General features: G+C 42.2%; 1 protein-coding gene across 2 annotated transcripts in view; it reads right to left on the bottom strand.

Annotated features, from left to right (window-relative positions):
* Window positions 1-814: 814 nt before the first annotated feature.
* Window positions 815-19841, bottom strand: part of rgs19 (regulator of G protein signaling 19) — a 26246-nt gene continuing 7219 nt past the window's right edge. The window contains exons 1-5 of one of the 2 annotated variants that reach the window (XM_076097097.1): window positions 18249-18387; window positions 8657-8829; window positions 6532-6612; window positions 5748-5982; window positions 815-3372 (exon numbers count right to left, since the gene is read on the bottom strand). In XM_076097097.1, the coding sequence (XP_075953212.1) occupies window positions 3184-3372; window positions 5748-5982; window positions 6532-6612; window positions 8657-8787 (636 nt within the window). In that variant the 5' untranslated portion in view covers window positions 8788-8829; window positions 18249-18387 and the 3' untranslated portion in view covers window positions 815-3183. Of the gene's footprint in view, window positions 3373-5747; window positions 5983-6531; window positions 6613-8656; window positions 8830-18248; window positions 18388-19841 lie in introns of those variants that run through there. The other variant, XM_076097096.1, reaches the window with a different exon arrangement.

Below are 19841 nucleotides of genomic sequence, written 5' to 3'. Positions count from 1 at the left end.
CGTTGACTAGAACACACGGCTCTAAAAGTGATAAGCAGGAGAAGTGAAGATTATCAGTGTTCATCAACAGAAAACTAGAGTGGAGTGCTGGGAAAGAAACATTGATGGACAGATAAAGAATTGGCAGTGAGTGTGTGTTTGTGTGAGAATATGGAGGCATGAGGCAGTGTGTGTGTGTGTGTGTGTGTGTGTATGTGTGTGTGTGTGTCACACAGGGAATTACTCCAAAACACAAACATATCAAGTTACAGTGAACTGTGGAAAAAGACCAGACACCCACACACACACACTACAAATGGACTGGTTCACAGGTAGGGTGTGTGTGTGTGTTGGTTTCCTTTAGGAACTGAGTGTTGGGAGTACCAACACAGAGAGTCAACAGCTATGTCTGTTTCTGCTCAGTTCATGTTCACTTTCAAACTGCATTTTCACTTAACAAAGTGGCTGTTTAGAACCCTCGTCTATTTAAACAGATTGTTTATGTTGTGCATTTACTGCATGTTTCAAACAAACATACAAACTATCGGCTGACATATCTTCATCAGATCTTTTAAGCTCCCAAATCAAAAATTCAGTATCGATCGGGCTGTAAAAATATGACCAGAGTCGTAAAACAACATAATTATTCTTCCTCTAACTTCATGCTGATCTGGAAAAAAATCTATATTTTATAAATCATTTATCATATCAAAGAAGTGAAGGTGGCAATGTGAGGGCCTGATTCCCAGCAAAGCCACGAGTACTGACGAGACTCATACTGTGAGGAAATGCATTCACTTACTCACAAACACTGAACAAACGAAGCTGCTTCTCATTGGATGGTCAAGGGTTTCCGTTTATATATATATACAATTAAAATCACAGTTTTAATAAAATATAAAATAAATAACAACAATACTAAGATGAATGCATTCTGAGCGACTTGTCTGGTTACGAGCTCTTCTTCTGTTGATCCGACCTCTGCAGACAACTACAAACATTTGTTTTCTTCAAACTACATTTCCCACAAAGCACTGTGTGTAAGCGTCCCATCTCACATAACATCTTTTTTTTCTATATATCATTTTTAGAAATTGTTTTTTCATTAATATATCTATATATATTTTTGTTGCACCTGGGATTTCCTCCCACCCCCCTTCCTGAATTGACCAACCACAGTTCAGCCCAACAACCTCCTGCAGCCAATCGGGAGCAGGCGTCCGAGTGGGTGGTGAGGTCAAAGGTGAGAGGTCAGCAGCAGCAGTGCCCAGGTAGGCCACCCTGGTGTGTGTACAATGTGTGTAGAATTGTATTACTATACTTAATAGGACAACTATGATTTCCATTTCATCTTCTTTGGTCCTTCCTGAACAATAAAACTGCAGTTTTCAATTTTGCTCTTTGGCGACCCCCGACCCCAACCTCTTCCCTGCGATTTCCTATGGGACTTCCTGGACTTTCACAACTTCCAAGAGCCGAGAGATAGTTTTTCCTCATGCTGTCTATCGGACCAAATGGCAAAGTTATATTAAATCTACAATAATATAGAATATCAAAAAGCCAATTTTCACATTTGATCTGCTTATCAATTATTCAAAAATGAATTAACCAATTGTATAGTAACAATTTTTGTAAATGTGTGCAAGCATTGTTTTACCAAACTCCAGTGTTTATTGCATCAGTGGTGTCTGTGGTGTTGCGTCGGGTGAGGATCAGTACAGTCTCTTGCAAATCCAGGAAGGGGAGAGAGTGGGACAAACCAAATAAACAAAACCAAGAATAATCAACATAATTAAAATGTTCCATATAGTTTTCTCTTAAAAAATAGACGTCTTGTCTGTTTGTAAATCAGTAGTCGGAAGGAAGTGCCATCCATCCATTTGTCCGTTTGTTTATCACAGGAGTGAAATGATTGATCCAGCAAAAAAGAGTGGATAAATAAAGAACAAAAAATCTGAAAAAATGTTGTGGTTCGTAGCAGGGGATGGAGGGAGCACCCGGTGTTTTCCAGTTGAAAGAGAGAGAAGAAAGAGCGAAAGAGAAGGAATGTGACAGCATCCATCTTTTTCCTTTCCATCATTCTCAAAGTAGAGAACTGCAGGATGAAAAACGAGGTGATGAGGTGGGCGGATGTCATTGGACAACTGAGGGGCAAATTAGTAAAAATCCAATACGAGTCCATGACAAAGGTGAATACTTAACTAAATGCATTAAAATCTCCCAAGTAAATAATATCCCTCTGAAATACTTCAACATCCAGACGGCTTCCTTCTCTGTTTAGGAGTTGTTGAGGTGACGAGGGAGAAGAAGAGGTTCTAAGGTAGGAAATTGGTTGAAAGGATAGAAGGATTGAAGTGTTCAGCAGCTTTAGGAGTCGACAGGAATAGATGGAAGCCTAAATGTTTTTTAATTTTAAGCGTTAAATATCAATATCAGAGACAACAATCCAATACTGTTCAGGCTGTAGTCTTACTCAAGGTCCACTTACTTAGTTTTTTCCAGACCTTTGGACCACATCCTTCCAGAAAGTATTTGCTCAGACCTCTCAGATTGTGCAAACCCCATCCACTGAGGAAGACTGTGAGATTAAGTTGAAAGCTCGAGAAAAAAGATAGTAATTGGACCCTTGTTTGACCCTGTCAAACTAATCCAAAGCGTTTGCTTGTTAGGGTGTAAGGGAGTTTATTTTAAAAACCAATATCGGCCTACTCTTACAGATTATTTTCCATCCTGACAATAAAAATAAAAATTAAGTTTTTAAGTAAAAATAGTTAAGATATTGTTTAAATTAAATTTTTTCCAATCAAATTTAACGTTTTATGGCAACTATTACCTGACAAATACTGGTATTACTAGTGAAAAAGAATGGAAGAATGAAGAAAAGGATCAGATTGCGAAAAAGAAGATTTAATGAGAACAAAGCGACAAGAATAGAAATAAAGAAGAGAGAAGTCAACTGGAGACGAAAGCTGAGAGGAGGACAGGAGGTCTTGGCAACAACACCAAAAGTTGAGGATATGGAGAAGAAACAAAAAAGGAGAAATGAAAAGAAAGTCTTGGCAGTAATCGGGAGAGATTTGAGATTCTCAGAAGTGAACTGAGGAGGCGAGGAGTTTTTGGAAAGTTTTGTGCTGGATCTGCGATGAAATGGTCTGGCATCGATCCTGTAACTGCAGGATCAGAAGATGGGGAGGAGGTGTGGGACTAGGATTCAGAGGAGGTACGCGAGCCGCCGTGAAGGAGCGACTTGTAGATGCTGGAGGAGAGGAATCGTGGGTAGGAGTCCCTGTGCATCAACGTGTAGATCTGTAGCTGGGCGTCTTCGAACGACTGAGTCGTCGGGTCCTGCATCTTCCTGTTGATCACCTCTCGAACCCGGGCGTCCAGACTCACCTGGAGGGACATTCAATTCAGTTCAATGACGAGAGACGACAACACTTTCAAGGACATGCCAGTTTATTTTCTGTAGACTCGTTGTTTCACAGTTTCTAGTTTGGGGTTTTAAAAAGTGCTTGTGAAGCTGCAGGAAATGAGTGCGATCTGGTTTCTGACTGAGCGCAAGCAAATCACGATTCCAGACATCAAACGAATGCTGCACCTATACTTTTGTCTCTGAACTCTCAGATGTGGACTCGCTGATTAAAGTCTGAAGTTGTTTCGTGCTCTGTAGTTTGGTTTATTATCTTCCATAGAGGCCTGAACACATACAGTTATCAGCACTGGAACACACACACACACACACACACACACACACACACACACACACACACACACACACACACACACACACACACACACACACGGGCCCCACAGACACGGCACCAGCAGATATTTATAGCACGACAAGCTGTCTACTATGTTTTCTCTCCGCTCTTATTTAGGAAAGACACACACACACACACACAAAGAGAGATAGGCATCCTACCAAGGTCAGACATGCAGACAGGCATGCATCTTCTCTGCCAGACTCACACGTCTAGATACCTCCGTATTCTAATGTGTGTGTGGGTCTATAAAAAGCCTCTACTGCCAGAAGTAGGTGAGAGCAGCAATTTATAGCTTCCTATAAACACACTGTACACACACACTAACGCAACTGTACATACACCCGTGTCTAAACATGCTAACACAGACACACACACAGAAGTACACACTTGTGATGAAGCCTGGCAAGTAATGCCTCCAGCGCTCCAACTAAATAAAGCAACCACACACACACATACACACGCGCACACACACACACACACACACACACACACAGTCAGTCAAAAATAGCAGTAAAGCCGACAGTGCTTTCCCCATTTCTCAGCAGCAGGAAAACTTGAACACATTCACAGTGTATGTTTGTACGACAGTATGTCTAAAGTTTATCACCAACGATAATCACTTGGTCAATCAGCAGGGCTCACATTTCTTGAGGTGGGTGTTGGTGTGAACACCGTGCACGTGCATCACAGCTGACAAATGAAAACCACTAAATGTGCAGCATGACAAAAAATTCAGCATGTAACATGTAGCCACATGCTCAAAATATATAGGTGTCGGCATTTCACCTCTACTACTGGGTCCATACAATCCTGATTTACAGTAATCAGTTATAACAGCCAACTGCTGAAACTCTGAGAGCTGGTCAAAACAACACTGCTTCACTGTAGGCGTCAGCCTATAGTTTACATTAGCCATCTGTGAGTGTGTGCCACTAACCGGACTGAGGGCTGGACGGTCCGTGTACGCCGTGATAGTTTGTTTATTGAACTAAATCCAAAGTGGCAGATAAGGAGTGGGTCGTTTTCCCTTTCCTGCCACTTTGAATTTAATCCAATAATAAACTATCAAAATGTACACGGACCCTGTACCTTCAACGTGACTGGCGAGCCTTCAGGTCAGCGCTACTTCTTTGTCCTCTCATGTTGGACAGTGCCTCACTATCGCCTCTCAAGGTACAAGTGGTATTACAAGACGGGGGACGGGGCTATTTTTTTTTAGCAAAAAAAACACCATGTTTTGTGAGGTCACAGTGACATTTGACCACCAAATTCTAATAAGTTCATCCTGAAGGTCAAGTGGACGTTTGTGCTCCCTCTAGGCGTTCTGGAGATATTGCATTCACAAGAATGGGACGAACTGTCAACGCGATAATAAAATGTCATGACTAACGCTGGCCCGGAGGCATAAAAAACAAAAAGGATTCATGATCTGGGGAGGACGGACACGCTCAGTAAATTTTATAGCATGACGTCAATTCATTTCCCAAATAGGAATTCTTGCCTGATGATGGCTCTACTGGAAATCATTAGCTCTGTGGTCCATATAAATCAATAGAGCACATTTTATGACAATAGTGATGCTGTGAATAAAAATGTTGGACAGACTGACAAACTGACAGCCGGGCACAGATGAAGCAACAAACCAACTGGAAAACAAAATGCATCTGCCAGATCTTACTAAAGAAAACCCATGAATAAAAGAACTCCAGCAACGTTGCCCGATCATCCTGAAGTGATTAACTTGCGATAATCTTCTTTAATCTTTATACCCTCCTCCCCCTTCTTTCTTCTGATGCATTCAAGAGATATAAGGGTCATGCACGATTTAACCCGAAGGTTCCAGAGAGCGTTGCATCTGTGATAAGAGTGATCTGTACGCTAAGAACCTTCAGTTTGAAGCTGTCATAGCAGCTAAAACCTCCAAAACCAGCAGGCTGGTCCTTCAAACAGCTTTGATCGAAATAGAGGTGTGTATCCGCAATTACCTCACAGCACTCCTACCTCTTTTGGCGACAGTATGGAAATGTAGTCCTCGTAGATGGAGTTTGCTTTCTCCTCAATGGTGCCCTTGTTGATTTCCTGTTTGAGGTCTTCGCAGGCCAGCCAGAACAGCATGTTCTCCTCGCTGTACTCCGTCCGAAGGAACTCCCGAAAAACATTTCGACCCGCAGGGTTCCTCATCAGCTTGTCGAAAGACTGAGACCACAGACGGATCTCTTCCGCTGACGGTCTGGCGCTGAGGAAAGAAGAGTGGGAAGATGGTTTTAATTTCTTAATGACGGCCGCGGTCCAAAGCTCATGCCCTGTACGCAGCTCGCTGATTGAAAAAAGAGAAATGGTACAGAAGTACTATCTCACTAAGAATTGGTCACGTTTCTGATAGAATTGAGATGTTTTGGATTGCCTGGGGCGACTGTGGACAGGGTCATCCTTCAATCAGAGGATCGGCGGTTCGATCCCCGGCTCCGCTAGTCCATGTCGATGTGTCCTTGGACACAAGACACTCAACCCCCAAATTGGTGTGTGAATATGTGTGTGAATGTTAGTTAGATGGGCAGGTAGCACCTTGCATGGTAGCCCTTGCCATCCGTGTATGAATGGGTGTGAATGGGGGAATGATGACATGTAGTGTTAAAGTAATTTGAGTGGACAAATCCTGCATCCACACCAAAAAATAACCATCGTTTCTTTGTGCGATAACCTAATCTACAAAATGTTAATCAATACGTTTTTGACAAACTTTAAACCACACAAAATGATTGTGTGTTCGTGCTTGCAGACTCACCAAGCTTCACAGTTTGGTATGGTTTCCATCTTGGTGTCCTGTGATATTCTCTTCCTCCTCCTCCGCCTCTCCTCTTCATTCCTGAGAGTGAGACTGACATGATGAAACTGCTCTTAGGCAGGGAACACACACACACACACACACACACACACACACACACTTAAGCACAGCTGACAGAAGAGTAATTGCTCTCAGAACTATGAACACGTGTACGATCACCTACAACGATGTTACTACCCCATTGAATGACGACACTAACCAAAGCTATGTTAACAGCAGGGTAAAGCAGGAGCTACAGGTGTCAACACCTTCAGTGTGTGTGTGTGTGTGTGTGTGTGTGTGTGTAACACAGAGAGAGAGAGCTATAAATAATGAGTTACCCTGTGGGAACTATAGAGACCTAATCACTGTACAGCTACTGTCTGACTAATGTCTGGAGACTCGGTGTGTTTAATGGTGAACACTTCTGTCCGATGTCTTCCTGTGTGTGTTAGCGTGTGTGTGCATATAGCCACACTGGGTGGCTGAAAGTAGGAAACCGCAAAAACTGTGATTGATCAGCTTGGGCTGCTTATGTTTGCAGTGTGTGATGCCGGTAGAGATTGTCACAAGTGACAGAGTGTTCAGTAGAGAGACAAGGCAGACGATGGTCAATGGTCTACAGCTGTAAGTAGAACCAAAGAAACACAAGTCTGCCTTTACCAGAAACTGGTACTTGACTTTATTAGGTCCTTATTTCATTGTTGTTACTTCATGAATACATAAAGAACATATGTCAGTAACACTCAACAAGAAGACAGCTGACACACACACTGCTGAAGTTTTACTGACGCCGATTCTGTCGTGGTTTTAAAAGGGGTGTCGGCCCAACAATTTCTGCCACGTCATTGTCTTTCACCTCGCTGTGGGGCGGGTGTTTGGTTAGTGAGTTTAGTTGCGCCTGTATGGGTGATGCAGTGCCGCTTTGCCTTTAAATTAAAAAAAAAGGAACAGAACTCCACTCTCTGCAACAACACAAAAACACGTGCGATCACCAGTGCGTCTCACGGACGTTGAAGTGTGCCTTGTGCGTCGGTATCAGATCCAGAGGGCTGTGACAAAGCGACGGTATTTCACGACCTAGGAATGAGACCGGTCTGTGTTCCGCTGAAATGTTTTTGTCGTGCTCCGGGCTTTCTAGTAACACTCATATGTCAAATCATTTTTTTCAAAGTAGCCTACCCAATACTAAAAGGCCTTATCAGCTCTTTGAATTTGTGATAGATACGACAAATACAAATACTTTCACAGGTTTAGTTACAGGTTGAAGCTTTATATATTAATAATATAATTACAATATATATGATATTGATATTGTATTATATATAATAAAGCTCAGGAACCTGAAGAATGTAATACATATGGCTGCTTAGCTCAAAAATCACACTACTGTAATGATCCATGCTACTTCCTGTCTCCTCAGATTAAAACGAGCCTATAAATGAACACTCTGGTGTGATGTCGGTAAACCATGACACGGATTGCCCAACCCCTTGTAGTTTGTTCTGCAGAACAAAGTCCATGACTTTAACGGCCTTAAATATGCTCACAACATCCAACCTAACTGTCTTATTGTATGAGCACATGCTATAATGTTTGCTATACTGGATATAATTCAGATTAGTCATGTGTAGCAGCCACTCTCCAATTACCCCTCAAGTTACCACTGTTAGCTCTGCTGCTGTTGATTACACTGTTTGTGTTGTTATCACCTTTAGCTGATAACCGCCGGCTCAGCCGTCGCCGTGTTGAGAGTTGTGTGGCGGTAATCCCTCAACCATAAATTGGTTGAGGGATTTAGGCACTGGTAGAATTAAGTAACTCACTTAATCCGATGATTTACCGTATTGAAATTGAGGATATTGTTTGAGAATTAATTTTTAAGGGGATGATGTGATTTGAAGCTTCATTCAAAAGCCTCAATTAAGGAAAGTAAAAAAAAAAGGCATTGGGTACAGCTCTGCAGGACAGCAGTACTTGCGCCAGTGTGTATTTGCTTACATAAGAGGTTTCACATGTGTGCCAGGTGTGTGTGTGTGTGTGTGTATTTGTTTGTATAAATGCAGTGTGTGTTCCTGTCTCCTACCATGAGCAGCTGCAACAGCAGCACCAGCAGAAGCAGCAGGCGTTGGGCCGTTGGGAATTCTGCGTAGTGGTCATGCCCCGCCCCCCTCCCGTCCCGCTCAGTGCCGAGGTCTCGCTGCGACCTCCCCCCATGGCCAGCTCGCCCCCTCGCTCGGCCGGGATTGGACCTGTGTACTGTAGAGACACAGACAGAGAGAGAGAGAGAGAAACATGTTGTGATTTCTTCTTCACTGTCATTTATAGTGGTGGAATAAGTACTATCCTTTAATTACTGCAGCAAAAGCACCTGTGCAGGGTAGACTGTCCCACTGCTGCTGTAGAATTAGGTTTTCTAAAGGGACTGTGGTGCTCAGGAACACTACCGCTTTTGTCAACAGGGATCGCCAATTCATTTTCATAATGTTTTGGTTCTTCTAACTATTCCTTCATCATATGTATTTTTATGTAGGATCTTAAACTGAAAAGTATGATGTAGCAATACGTGGGAATACTCAAGAAAAAGGACTTAAGATGTGACATGTGGCCTTTAAGTATAAATCAATCAATGCTCAGTTAATTTTGGGGATTTAAAGACACTCCAAAGATCTCAGTCAGCCTCTTGCTGCATTATTGCATTTGTGGAGCTCGGACCAGCAAGCTTTTGCTGACAGAAGATGATTTTCAGGTCAACCGGGATGCAACAAAGCCACATCCAGTGGACATGAAAGGACTTTTAACATGTTTCTGATCTTCCAACATCTCCAACGAGAGTCTGAATATGGAGAAAGTTGAGCTCTAACAACACCACTCATGTTAGACAGAAGCTGGAAATGGTCTAAAAATGATCATCTTTGTTTACAGTAATCATAGCAAGGTGACACAGTTCATGTGTCGGTCAGTGTTTTCAAATGCTACATATAGCATGTCTGCCTTTAGAGACGATTGATGAGTACGAGTTCACAGTGAAGGATCTGCAGTCGAATAATAAAAGAATACATTTTTATGACGTCTTTGATTACATTAGTCTCTGTTCTGCCAGACTCCAGTCTTTTCCACACTACTGTCTCTGTGGAACAGACATGCTAATAGTAGTAATAATTAAATTGTAAATTGGGGCGGAAGAGAGAGAACTTGAGAAGAAAGAGAGTTTTGTCAGTTAAATGAAGTAGCACATTTCAGTGACTTGAAGGCATGAGCACTGCTTTGCAGTGTAACGTGCTTTGAGGCTTTAAAAAAAAAACAAACACATAAACCTGCTGTTTTAGATTAAGATGAACAAAACACTCTTTTTCTCTTCAAACAGAGAGTGAGATGGGGAAGGGCGGGGATTGAAGAAGAAAAAAGACGAGGGTTATCTGATGTGAGACAGCGAGAAAAGGGGGAAAGAATAAATAAATTGGCAGAGGGAGATACAGAGAGAAATAAAAAAGGGTGAGAGATGTCGAAAGATGGCAAGATTATAGAGTACATGAGGGAGAGAGAAAGAGAGAGACAAGAGATTTACAAATTTAGAGAGGGTATGGAGGAAGAGAGAGACGGCATGTAGAATAGAGGAAGTGAAAGAGAGTGGGTATGGAGACAGACCGGGCAATGTGATGCATCATGTGATTGAGCTGTGATCACACACACACACACACACACACACACACACACACACACACACACACACACAAACACACAAAGACGATCACACAAACACAAACACAGATTTCTCAACTTTAGGTTCTGGACTAAGGACACCAAGTTTCTTGAATCGCTTTATTTATGACAAACATGTTTAAATACAGTTCCTTTTTTTATACATATTCTGACTAAAGCTCCCTCCATCGTCTTGAAAACGGAGTTCAAAGAATGTTACTGTACTTCTTGGGACGAATGGGCCAGAAGGAGTTATGAAACACAGCCATATGGGCAAACATGTACATACTGTCCAGCACACAGTGGACACCGTGTGCTCACACACACATGCATAATGAAAAGGCACATAAGTGACATCCATACGCAAACATAAAAGGTGCATTCAGACGTAAAAGAAAAGCAAGCCAATACACACAAATACACACCAACTGTATGTGTGTGTGTGTGTGTGTGTGTGAAGATAATTCCATGTAGATGCTTTCATCATCAGATTGGGTGCTGTTGTTATTTTTCCATTTCTCGAAAATGGTGAAACTACAGCTAACTTTAACCTCCAGCTGTCGACTCTGTGTGTGTGTGTGTGTGTGTGTGTGTGTGTGTCTGTCTGTCTGCCAGCACAGGGACAGAAGTGGGCAGCAGATCTGTGTGTGTGTGTGTGTGCGCTTGATGCCAACACTCAGAGCGGGTGAATGTGGCAGAATGGTGATGCCGGTAATACTGTGGATTAGTGAATGAAAGCAGTAACCCGCAACATTTTCATGTTGTGCTGCCTGTTGTGGCTGACTGACTGACTGACTGACTGACTGACTGACTGACTGCTGGCTGGAGCAACGAAAAAGTAGCGACAGACGGAAAAACATTACATCAGTGAGGACCAATCAGGACCCGGTGATTCGAATGAATATATTATTTATCTTGTTTTGAGTCAGTTAAAAAAGACAAAAGAAACCCTTCATGATGAAACCGTGGATGTATAATCAGATCTGGAGACTATTCTTCAAGACGGTGCCCATTTATTCCAATGAAAGTGTCTCACTCAGCCAGCTGTGGGGCCTCTAACAGGGTGTGCTCACTGCTGAGACACACACAAAATACATCACACACCTTCAGAAACACACTCACACACTAGCGCTGGTGTCACAGTTTACCTGCACTCTCAGAGCAAAGACAGGAAAGACACTCCCTTCCTCTCTTTTATAACACAGAGCTATCGCGTTTCTCCCTTTGTGTGTGTGTGTGTGTGTGTGTGTGTATGTAAATTCATGTTTTCCGGAGGTGATGACTGAGTTCCAGCACCAGCTTAGTTTAGAAAGAAGAAAGCAAGAAAAGAAAGGAAGAAAATAGACTGCTGAGAAAAGGACACGAAGAAAGAAAGATGCTAATGTGTACAGTTCCTTTTGAGCAGATGTCTCACTTCCTCTTGCTCCACATGAATTTCAGTGTGAGTGTGTGTGTGTGTGTTTAACAGGATTTGGGTCGGAGTGTTAATCTGATTAAACTAGATGACTTTAGAATGCTGAGAAACCGCACACGCACACGCACACACACACACACACACACAAATTAGTTCACTTCCTTCTCATCTTAACGCCATCTCGGAATATTTTTTGAACCTGTACTTATCCTGGTAAAGTCGACAGAGCACACATGCTGATTTCCTGCACCGTCCTGCTACACAGCGATTAAGATCTTGTGGCTTCACTTTTTGGGGAGCTGTCATTCTCAAAATGTTGCAGAATGTTGCAGCTGCAGTTGAGAGTAGAACAGCAGTACACTGTATTACACATTTTGCCCCATTTTGTATATCAGGGACGGTCAAAATGCACTGAATTCAGACGAAGAAGACCTTGCTGTAAGTCTTATTTTGATGAAGAGATTTGTTAATTAGGAGGAATGTAGCACAACGGTACTTAAAATTACAATCAATTTGCACGTGAAAACGCATACAAATATTTTGTCACTAACTTCAAGGAATAATCGTGATAAATAATCATATCGATCAAAGTAATGGCGATTATCTTTTTGGCAATAATTGTGCAGCCCTTGAAGCCAGTGTCCCATGAAGCGCATGGTGTCATTTGCAAGCTGGCTAACTAGCTATAGCTTCAACTCTGCTTCATTCACACATTCTTGTCTCAGCGTAAGAAAGCAAGGCGACTGTTGAGTCGTACAAGGAGCCAACTGTATGACCGATAATTAAACAACATTTCCACAACATGACTTTCGTTTACTATATCTGGACTGTTTGATCAGTTGTAAAATTGAAACAATGTGTCGCCGTTCAGTAAACAACACCCGAAGTTCTTAATAGCTTGATGCCTGTCGTGTTTGACGACCTCACTGACACAATGTTAAAACTCATTTTTGAATCTTTGCAAACTTTATTGTATTAATAAGAAAAAAACAAGCATATTTCTGTATATTTAAGGCTAAATACATGCAGGGCTGTGCATGTCCATCATACATCTATAAGTCAACTGCGCTGCGATCACCTCTTTTGTACTGGACACGTTTGCTTGCCATCTCTGCGTGCTTTGGCAGCACAGATGGACTCGCATACCATGCCAATAAAGCAAGATGACATTTCAATTCAGAGAGAGGCACTGCCGGGCATTTGTGTAATGCACGTTGGTCTACCAACACACACACACACACACACACACACACACACACGCGCATCTGCACCTGCCAGCAGGGTTTAAGCAATTAAACATTCATTTTAAGTATTAATCTGAGAGATTACTGCTCCGTAATCTCACCACCTGATCGTCAACAGCCCTCTGTGTGTGTGTGTGTGTGTGCGTTTGTGTTACATAGTGGTGGGGGTCACTGTGACCAAAATGTTCCCTTATAAACAAATGTACAATAAAACTTGAACATCTAATCAACTGGTTGGTGACAATTGAATGGACGCTCAGGACACAATGTGAGCTTTTTAGATTAACAGAGAGCAGCAGCAGTTTGACTTGCAGACGTAGATATTGTCACAAACTGCCACAACCCACAAACAATCTATTAAACTAAGGTTAAGTTAAACAATGTGTGACATATGTTTTGTTGCAGTGTTTGAAGGCGCAACAGCAGAAGTAGGCGCTGCAGGGTGGATGTTAGCTGCAGGAAGGGAGTGAGAAGGATTGAACACACGGCCCGGCTGTTATAGCCTAAAGACCCAGGTGAGTCTAATCAGCTGACGACCCTCGCTCGTCAGACAACTAACTGCCTGTTTTTGGGGTTGACCAGGACAGCCTCCAAGACAGTGGGAGGAGCGTCACAATATAGCAATAGGCGCCATCTACAGGCAATGGAAGGAAAGGCATCTAAGTTTTAGACTCACGCGCAACCCGCAGGTGACCTGTGCATCAACTGCTGTTTTTTTTTTTGTTTTGTTTACTGCTGTTCGCCTGTCTGTGCATGTGTGTATTTGAGGTTTAATATTTTACATTATAGAATGCTAAAAAAAAGTTTTGTTAACTGTAGCATATTTTTTGCTGAATACTGAGTGCAGAGTTCACTCCGTACTGTGTCATTGAGGACACAGGACGCACTGGTGAGGAAGGGAGGGGGACCCACCACATTGTTTTTACATTCTCTAAAACAAAATGAAGAGAGTCAAATGAAACTGTAAGCTGGGTTTGTTTTTATTCTGCATATTTGTGTTGTCTTCTATTCTGTGTCTGCCTGTTGAATGCTGCTCTGCAACGAGCGATGCTGCTATTAGCGTTTACTTTGCTCAAAGTGAGACGGTTGTGGTAACATCCTGATCATGAGCACACACACACGTGCACGTCTACTGTCCTGGACCCTGTTTGGTCAGTGTGGTTACCGGGTTGGTCTGTGTTAGTTAGTGTCTATAACGACAATCCCTGGATGTTATATGTTCATCTGGAAGTTTCTGTAGTGGGCCCAGCAGGTCTTGTTCCTGTGTACTGAAGTGACATATCACATGACATGGTTAAGCTATGTTTAAGAATGAAAACATACGATATACTGATGTAATAAATGTCTTGGAAAACAATGTGATTCAAGTATTTTACAAAGCATTGTTGTCTGCACTATCACTTCAACACTTAACGACTAATAGCATCCCATGGGTCTCTTTTAGTGTTATTTTTTTATATCCACTACTGAGGCTAATAAAATATGCTATTCCTTTCCTGCAGAAGTCCCTCCACTTCATAACAATTACAATTCTAATTTTACACCAGCGAGAAATTACGTCGCTAGATGCGTCCAACTATGTTATCTGTGCAGAACGTCAAATACCGTGATATCAACTCGGAGGTTTGAATGTTGTTTTTTTAAACGTGTTGCTGCAAACATAAGCTTCTTTGATCAGTCCGGATGCAGCGAACACGTTTAATAGCTTGCAGCCATAGACGCCGCCGGTGTTTCGGTTTAAAGAGTGACCGTGCTAACTGGGGACTCTCAGCTGAATGAGTTGTTGCATGTAGGTGTCCTCTTACAAGGCTTCAATCAAGAGCAACCACGGTCCTATTCAGCTGAAAGTCACAAGTTAACACGGTCACTCGTTCAACTGAAACACTTGGCGCTCCGAAAACGGTCGGAATTCTGTAGAGCAGTCAGGACATATAACAGTCAAAAACACGGTATCTCAAGCCCCTCCTACTTCACACTGAATAATGGGTGAAGGTCTTTTCTTTAGTTCACACTGGCTAATCATTTTTCTTGACTTATGCAACACTGCTTTTGTGGAATTTGAACAGGCAACATACAACACTATACTGTATATCGCACCCCCTTACACCTTTAGGCGTTATTACCGCACAGCTGGAAGTAAGAGGCACATTTTTCACAAACTACCTGTCATGTTCTCTCATGTTTTATATCTTATATATTCTTGGAATTATTCTAGTGAAGTCACAACGCTATAGAAGTCATCTGGTGAGGAGAAACCGGGGAATCCTCACCAGAGGAGCCTTCAAATCCGGCATGAACTCATTCATTTAGATTAGATCTCATAAGATTGAAGGTGAAACTAAAACAAGCCACAGCCCAAAAGTCTACAGTCTAACCCAAAAGAAAAAAATGTTCACATCAATGTTTGACATTTTTGCTGAACAAACAACTGCAACAATCAAACATGTTGCACTTAATCACCTGTTTCAGTTGTGATTTCAATCCACAACACAACATATCCACAGCACACTTATGTCGCTTCACTCTGCTGACACTCAGACCTACTATGCTGTATGGAAGTCTCTCACCTTTGCCTCGCCAACATCTTATTTTCAGCACTGGAATGACCTCACCTGAAATGACCGGTTGTGACCTCTAGGATAATCACAGCCTCATGAAACCTGACAACCACAGACTAGAGGCCGAGGGCATCCACAGGATCTATGACAAAAAAGGCCTTTCTGAGCAGTTTTTGATACCAAATCCCAGCAAGGATTTTTCTCTGGTGTTCCTCAAGTTCTTGGTGTCTTAGAACCCCAGAGCTGGTGCAGGAAGACAGGAAACTGTTTTATGGAGGAGAGGAGCTTTGCCAAGCTCCTGCCCTGACATGTTTAACACTGCTAAAGCTTCGCTAATGCACTGTTTAACACACACACACACACATGCACATGCACGCTTTGTACAGTGTGCTCCTCTCCTCTTGCTCTTGATCTGTCTCTCTTTATCTACTTTCTTTGAAAATCACACACACGTTCGCTTTCACACTACTCCCTCTTACTTAACAACAAATACACACACACACACACACACACAGTAAGTGGGTCTATAAATCCAGCCTAACAGCACTCTGTGGTGACAGATATATGGTGTTTTTTTACCAGAGGGCTGCGCCGACAAACTCCAAAATACATCTCCTCTCCTTACCTTATATGGACAAGCCTGGTTAAACACACACACACACACACACACTACAACTGCTCACGTGTGCATTCAAAGTTACAATACATAAACACACTGTGATCCACACATATTTGCAACATACACGTGTCTACTTATAATCACACCACAACCACACACAACCACACGTCACCTCAATCATACGAGCTACGCCCCTATTTCTAAAGGTTCTCCTTTAACCAAACAAGAGGATGTTTACATCCCATTAAAAACACTTTAAACCCAATCAATGTCCAAAATGAGCAAAAAGAAACATACAAAAGACACTTAATGTGACCAAAATGGTCAAATTCCCTTTTTTCAGTTCCTCATTGTCTTGGGGGTGGAAGCACACATCTCAGAGACAACAACTCTACAGCTCTTTTGTCATTTGGGTGAACTAATCCTTTAAAAGCAACATCTTTTCTTTGTCAACTCAAAGGTTTGATCCCTGCAGCGGATGACAAGAATGTTAAACTCAACAGCCATATTTTCTGGAGCCACTGAAGCTCTTCATGTTCATTCTCTGTTTGTACCTCTGGACCAGCTGAAGGTTCAAACATGAGCAGTGTTTAGATCATTCCGCTACAATTCCTCCAACACATTCATTATCAACTTGCAGCACTTCAATGTGCTCTATGCCAACACCAACAGCATCTTGACTACAATACATACTACATACAACTACAAATTGCCCTAACTTTACATTACAGGTCAACACTTTCCATCGGTTAAATTTTACTTCAGGACTTATAATCTGCATTGTTTCGCACAGGACTTTGTTGGACTATGGTGGGTGGACCTTGGACACTCAAAGGGGTCCGGGTGCATGCTCCCCCATAAGAAAATTCAGTACATTTTAATGTTGCATCAATGGAGCACTTTGAGAGCATAAACAAGAGGTAAGAGCTATGAAGAACTAGGTGCTCTTGTATACGACTTTGTGCTCTTTTTTCTAGCAGTGGTGGAATGTAACTAAGTACAACTAGGCTACTTTAGTACCGTTTTTACGTACAATTTTGAGGTATTTGTACTTCACTTGAGTACTTCCATGTAAATGTATGTAACTATTTACATCTAGCCCACTACATCGCATTGGGAAATAGTGTACTTTTAACTTCACTGCATTTATTTGACAACATTAACAGTTAGGCTACTTTGCGGATTTGTTTTCCGAGATATTTCACGCACTATCTTTGTGTTTTAGCCTGTTGGTTGTGCACACAATGTAATGCAAACACCTTGGGTTTTAAAACATTGTGGTGATTTGTTTTGGACCAAAAAAAGTCTTCCATTAATGGAGAAAATAAATCATCAGATTAACAAGTAATGAAAGCAATTGTTAGCTGCAGCTTTACAATAAGTAAAACTAAACATTCAAACAATCATGTGACTTTGGTCATTTCTTGCAAAGCTGCCAAATCCGACTCTTCAGAAATCTCAGATGTTGGAGCATCCAAAGCTCCCTGCTGGCATCCGCATGTTTCATTGCATGCTGTAATTAACAGATTATAAAAATGATTAGAGTGCGTTTAACTGAATGGCGAAATTGTTACTGTATTATTTCCTAGTTGTATTGTAAGTGTAAACATTTGAAATGTGTATACAGCAGTTGCCAAGGCATCAAGATGAACGGTAAACAATGAACTAAAGAAAGCCAACGACCTGAAAGGTGTGAAATCCATCTGAAGCTTTCTGATTTGGAAAATAAGCAGGTTATTTGTCGTTTATCAGCCAAAAAAACTGCAAAGCTGCATTTATCCCCAAGATGCCCACTTTTCAGGAACTGAGACAAACAGTCTGGTTTAAAGCTTGATGACGATGCATTTTCAAGTGTATCTAACGGGGTGGGGTGTTGAAAGAGTTTCATCAAAGAGACAACAGAGAATGTTCTCAATAACCCACGTTGAATCGCATACATTGAGCAATGAAGCAGCTTTCACTTTGGTAGACACTCTTATCAACTGCATGGGCAGCCAGAGAGGGAATCAAACCACGAACGCCGGTACTGCCTCGCTCCATCTGTTGAGCTACGAAGTCACAACTTTCAAGAGTGTACAAAATAACCAAACCCTGCTCAATAACCCGGCACATTTAAGTGGCAGCACACAGACAAAGCTCACCAGGGACGAGTCGATTCAATGGCAGATCGAGGATGGACGACTGAATGAAACAACTAACGGCTTCTTCTTTTGATTTTCTCGCACTCTTCCATCAATCAACACGCATTCACTCCAGCGAAGGAGGAAGAGAGACGAAAGCCAGTCCAATGCAACAGGAAAAGAGAGCGAGAGAAAGAGAGAGAGGCAGGAAACAGAGTCAGAGGTATTGTGACACACAGCGCTTCTTGGTTTCTTTCTGAAACTTGATGAATCAGACCTGGTGTCTACACACGCACACCCACGCACAACAACCCAACCCGTCATGACTGCATGGGCCCATTCATGCCAAGATGGCTTTAAGGGAAGAAATGCTGCTAAAACCCAACATTTACATTCCTTCTCCCTCCAAACTTGGACACCCCTGGAGTCCAGTCTGGACTTGTCAACATTTTTCTTTCACAAGAACACCAAACTTTACAAATCTGACTATGTATCCCTTAAGCTACATAAATGCCCCAGGTATCAGGAATGTCTCAGCTCTGCTGTGTCTCTATCCCTTATTCTTTAAAAGGAAGGAGACTAGAGACAAGAAAAGAGGCCAGCTGTTTGCAGGACTGCTCAGAAAAGCGTTGCTGTTGTCCTGCTTTCCCCCATGATTAAATGAAGGTGTACATTGCATGGCCAAAAGTAGACACCGCTGTCTTGTTAGGTTGTTAGTAACCCTAAGGGGAGGAAGAATTGGAGAAAGAGAGGGGGGATATGAAGAGGGAAAGTGGGTGAGAGGCAGAGATAACAAAAGAAAACAAAAGAGTGGAGGGAATGGGAGGAATGGGAGGGAGTGAGATAAGAAAACAAGTTAGGGAGAGAGTGAGAGAAAAAGTGAGAGGAACAGATAGAAGGTGAAGGGGGACAAAGAGAGGGGACAGAGAAATGACAAGCAGATATGAGGGATAACGAGGAGACAAGGGGAGAGAAAACACTGAAATGACAAGTATAGTGGACTCTCATTTCTCATAATTGTTTCAGATTTCGTTATTTTTCAGGCTTGTTTTATGGATTTCGAGCTCGTCATGGTTTAACCTTGTGTAATAGTGACACTTGTCCCTTGTCTGCAGGAGTCGGAGCCTCCTGATTAAACTGCCATTCGTATCATAATAATGTAAGCTTCTCAACACCGATTTCTTGTTCGCAATGTATCAATAAAGTATCTGGAAAAATAGGTTGCACGAGAGTGTTACACCACGAGAGTGTTACACCACAGGTGTGTTGTACTAGTTTGCACATGAGCAATACCAATTAAGTAGTACATACAGATCGGGTAGCGAGTGCTATGTGTTGTTGTTCTTTGTTCCTGTGAGCAGAAGGCTGTATCAGTATTGGTACAGGAACAACTCTAGAGGAGAACAGTCTATTATTGCTTTTATTGCCATTGGCCTGTGTCTTTGCTAGCAGACAGATGTTTTGGTTACAAAAACATTTGCCAGACAGGGAAACAAAGACATTTATTGAGACACAAAGAGATGAACAAAGAGAGGAAAAGCAAGAAAAGGAATCTGGGAGACAGAGGGAGGAAGAGATGCAGTTGGTTTACCAGTACGTCCGTCATGTCGCGAG

This window comes from Anarhichas minor, unplaced genomic scaffold (assembly GCF_050575085.1).
Source record: "Anarhichas minor isolate MPS153535 unplaced genomic scaffold, ASM5057508v1 ptg000003l, whole genome shotgun sequence".
Lineage (NCBI taxonomy): Eukaryota > Metazoa > Chordata > Actinopteri > Perciformes > Anarhichadidae > Anarhichas > Anarhichas minor.
The sequence above is the reverse complement of the archived record's forward strand: the minus strand, read 5'-3'. Positions and strand labels throughout refer to the sequence as shown.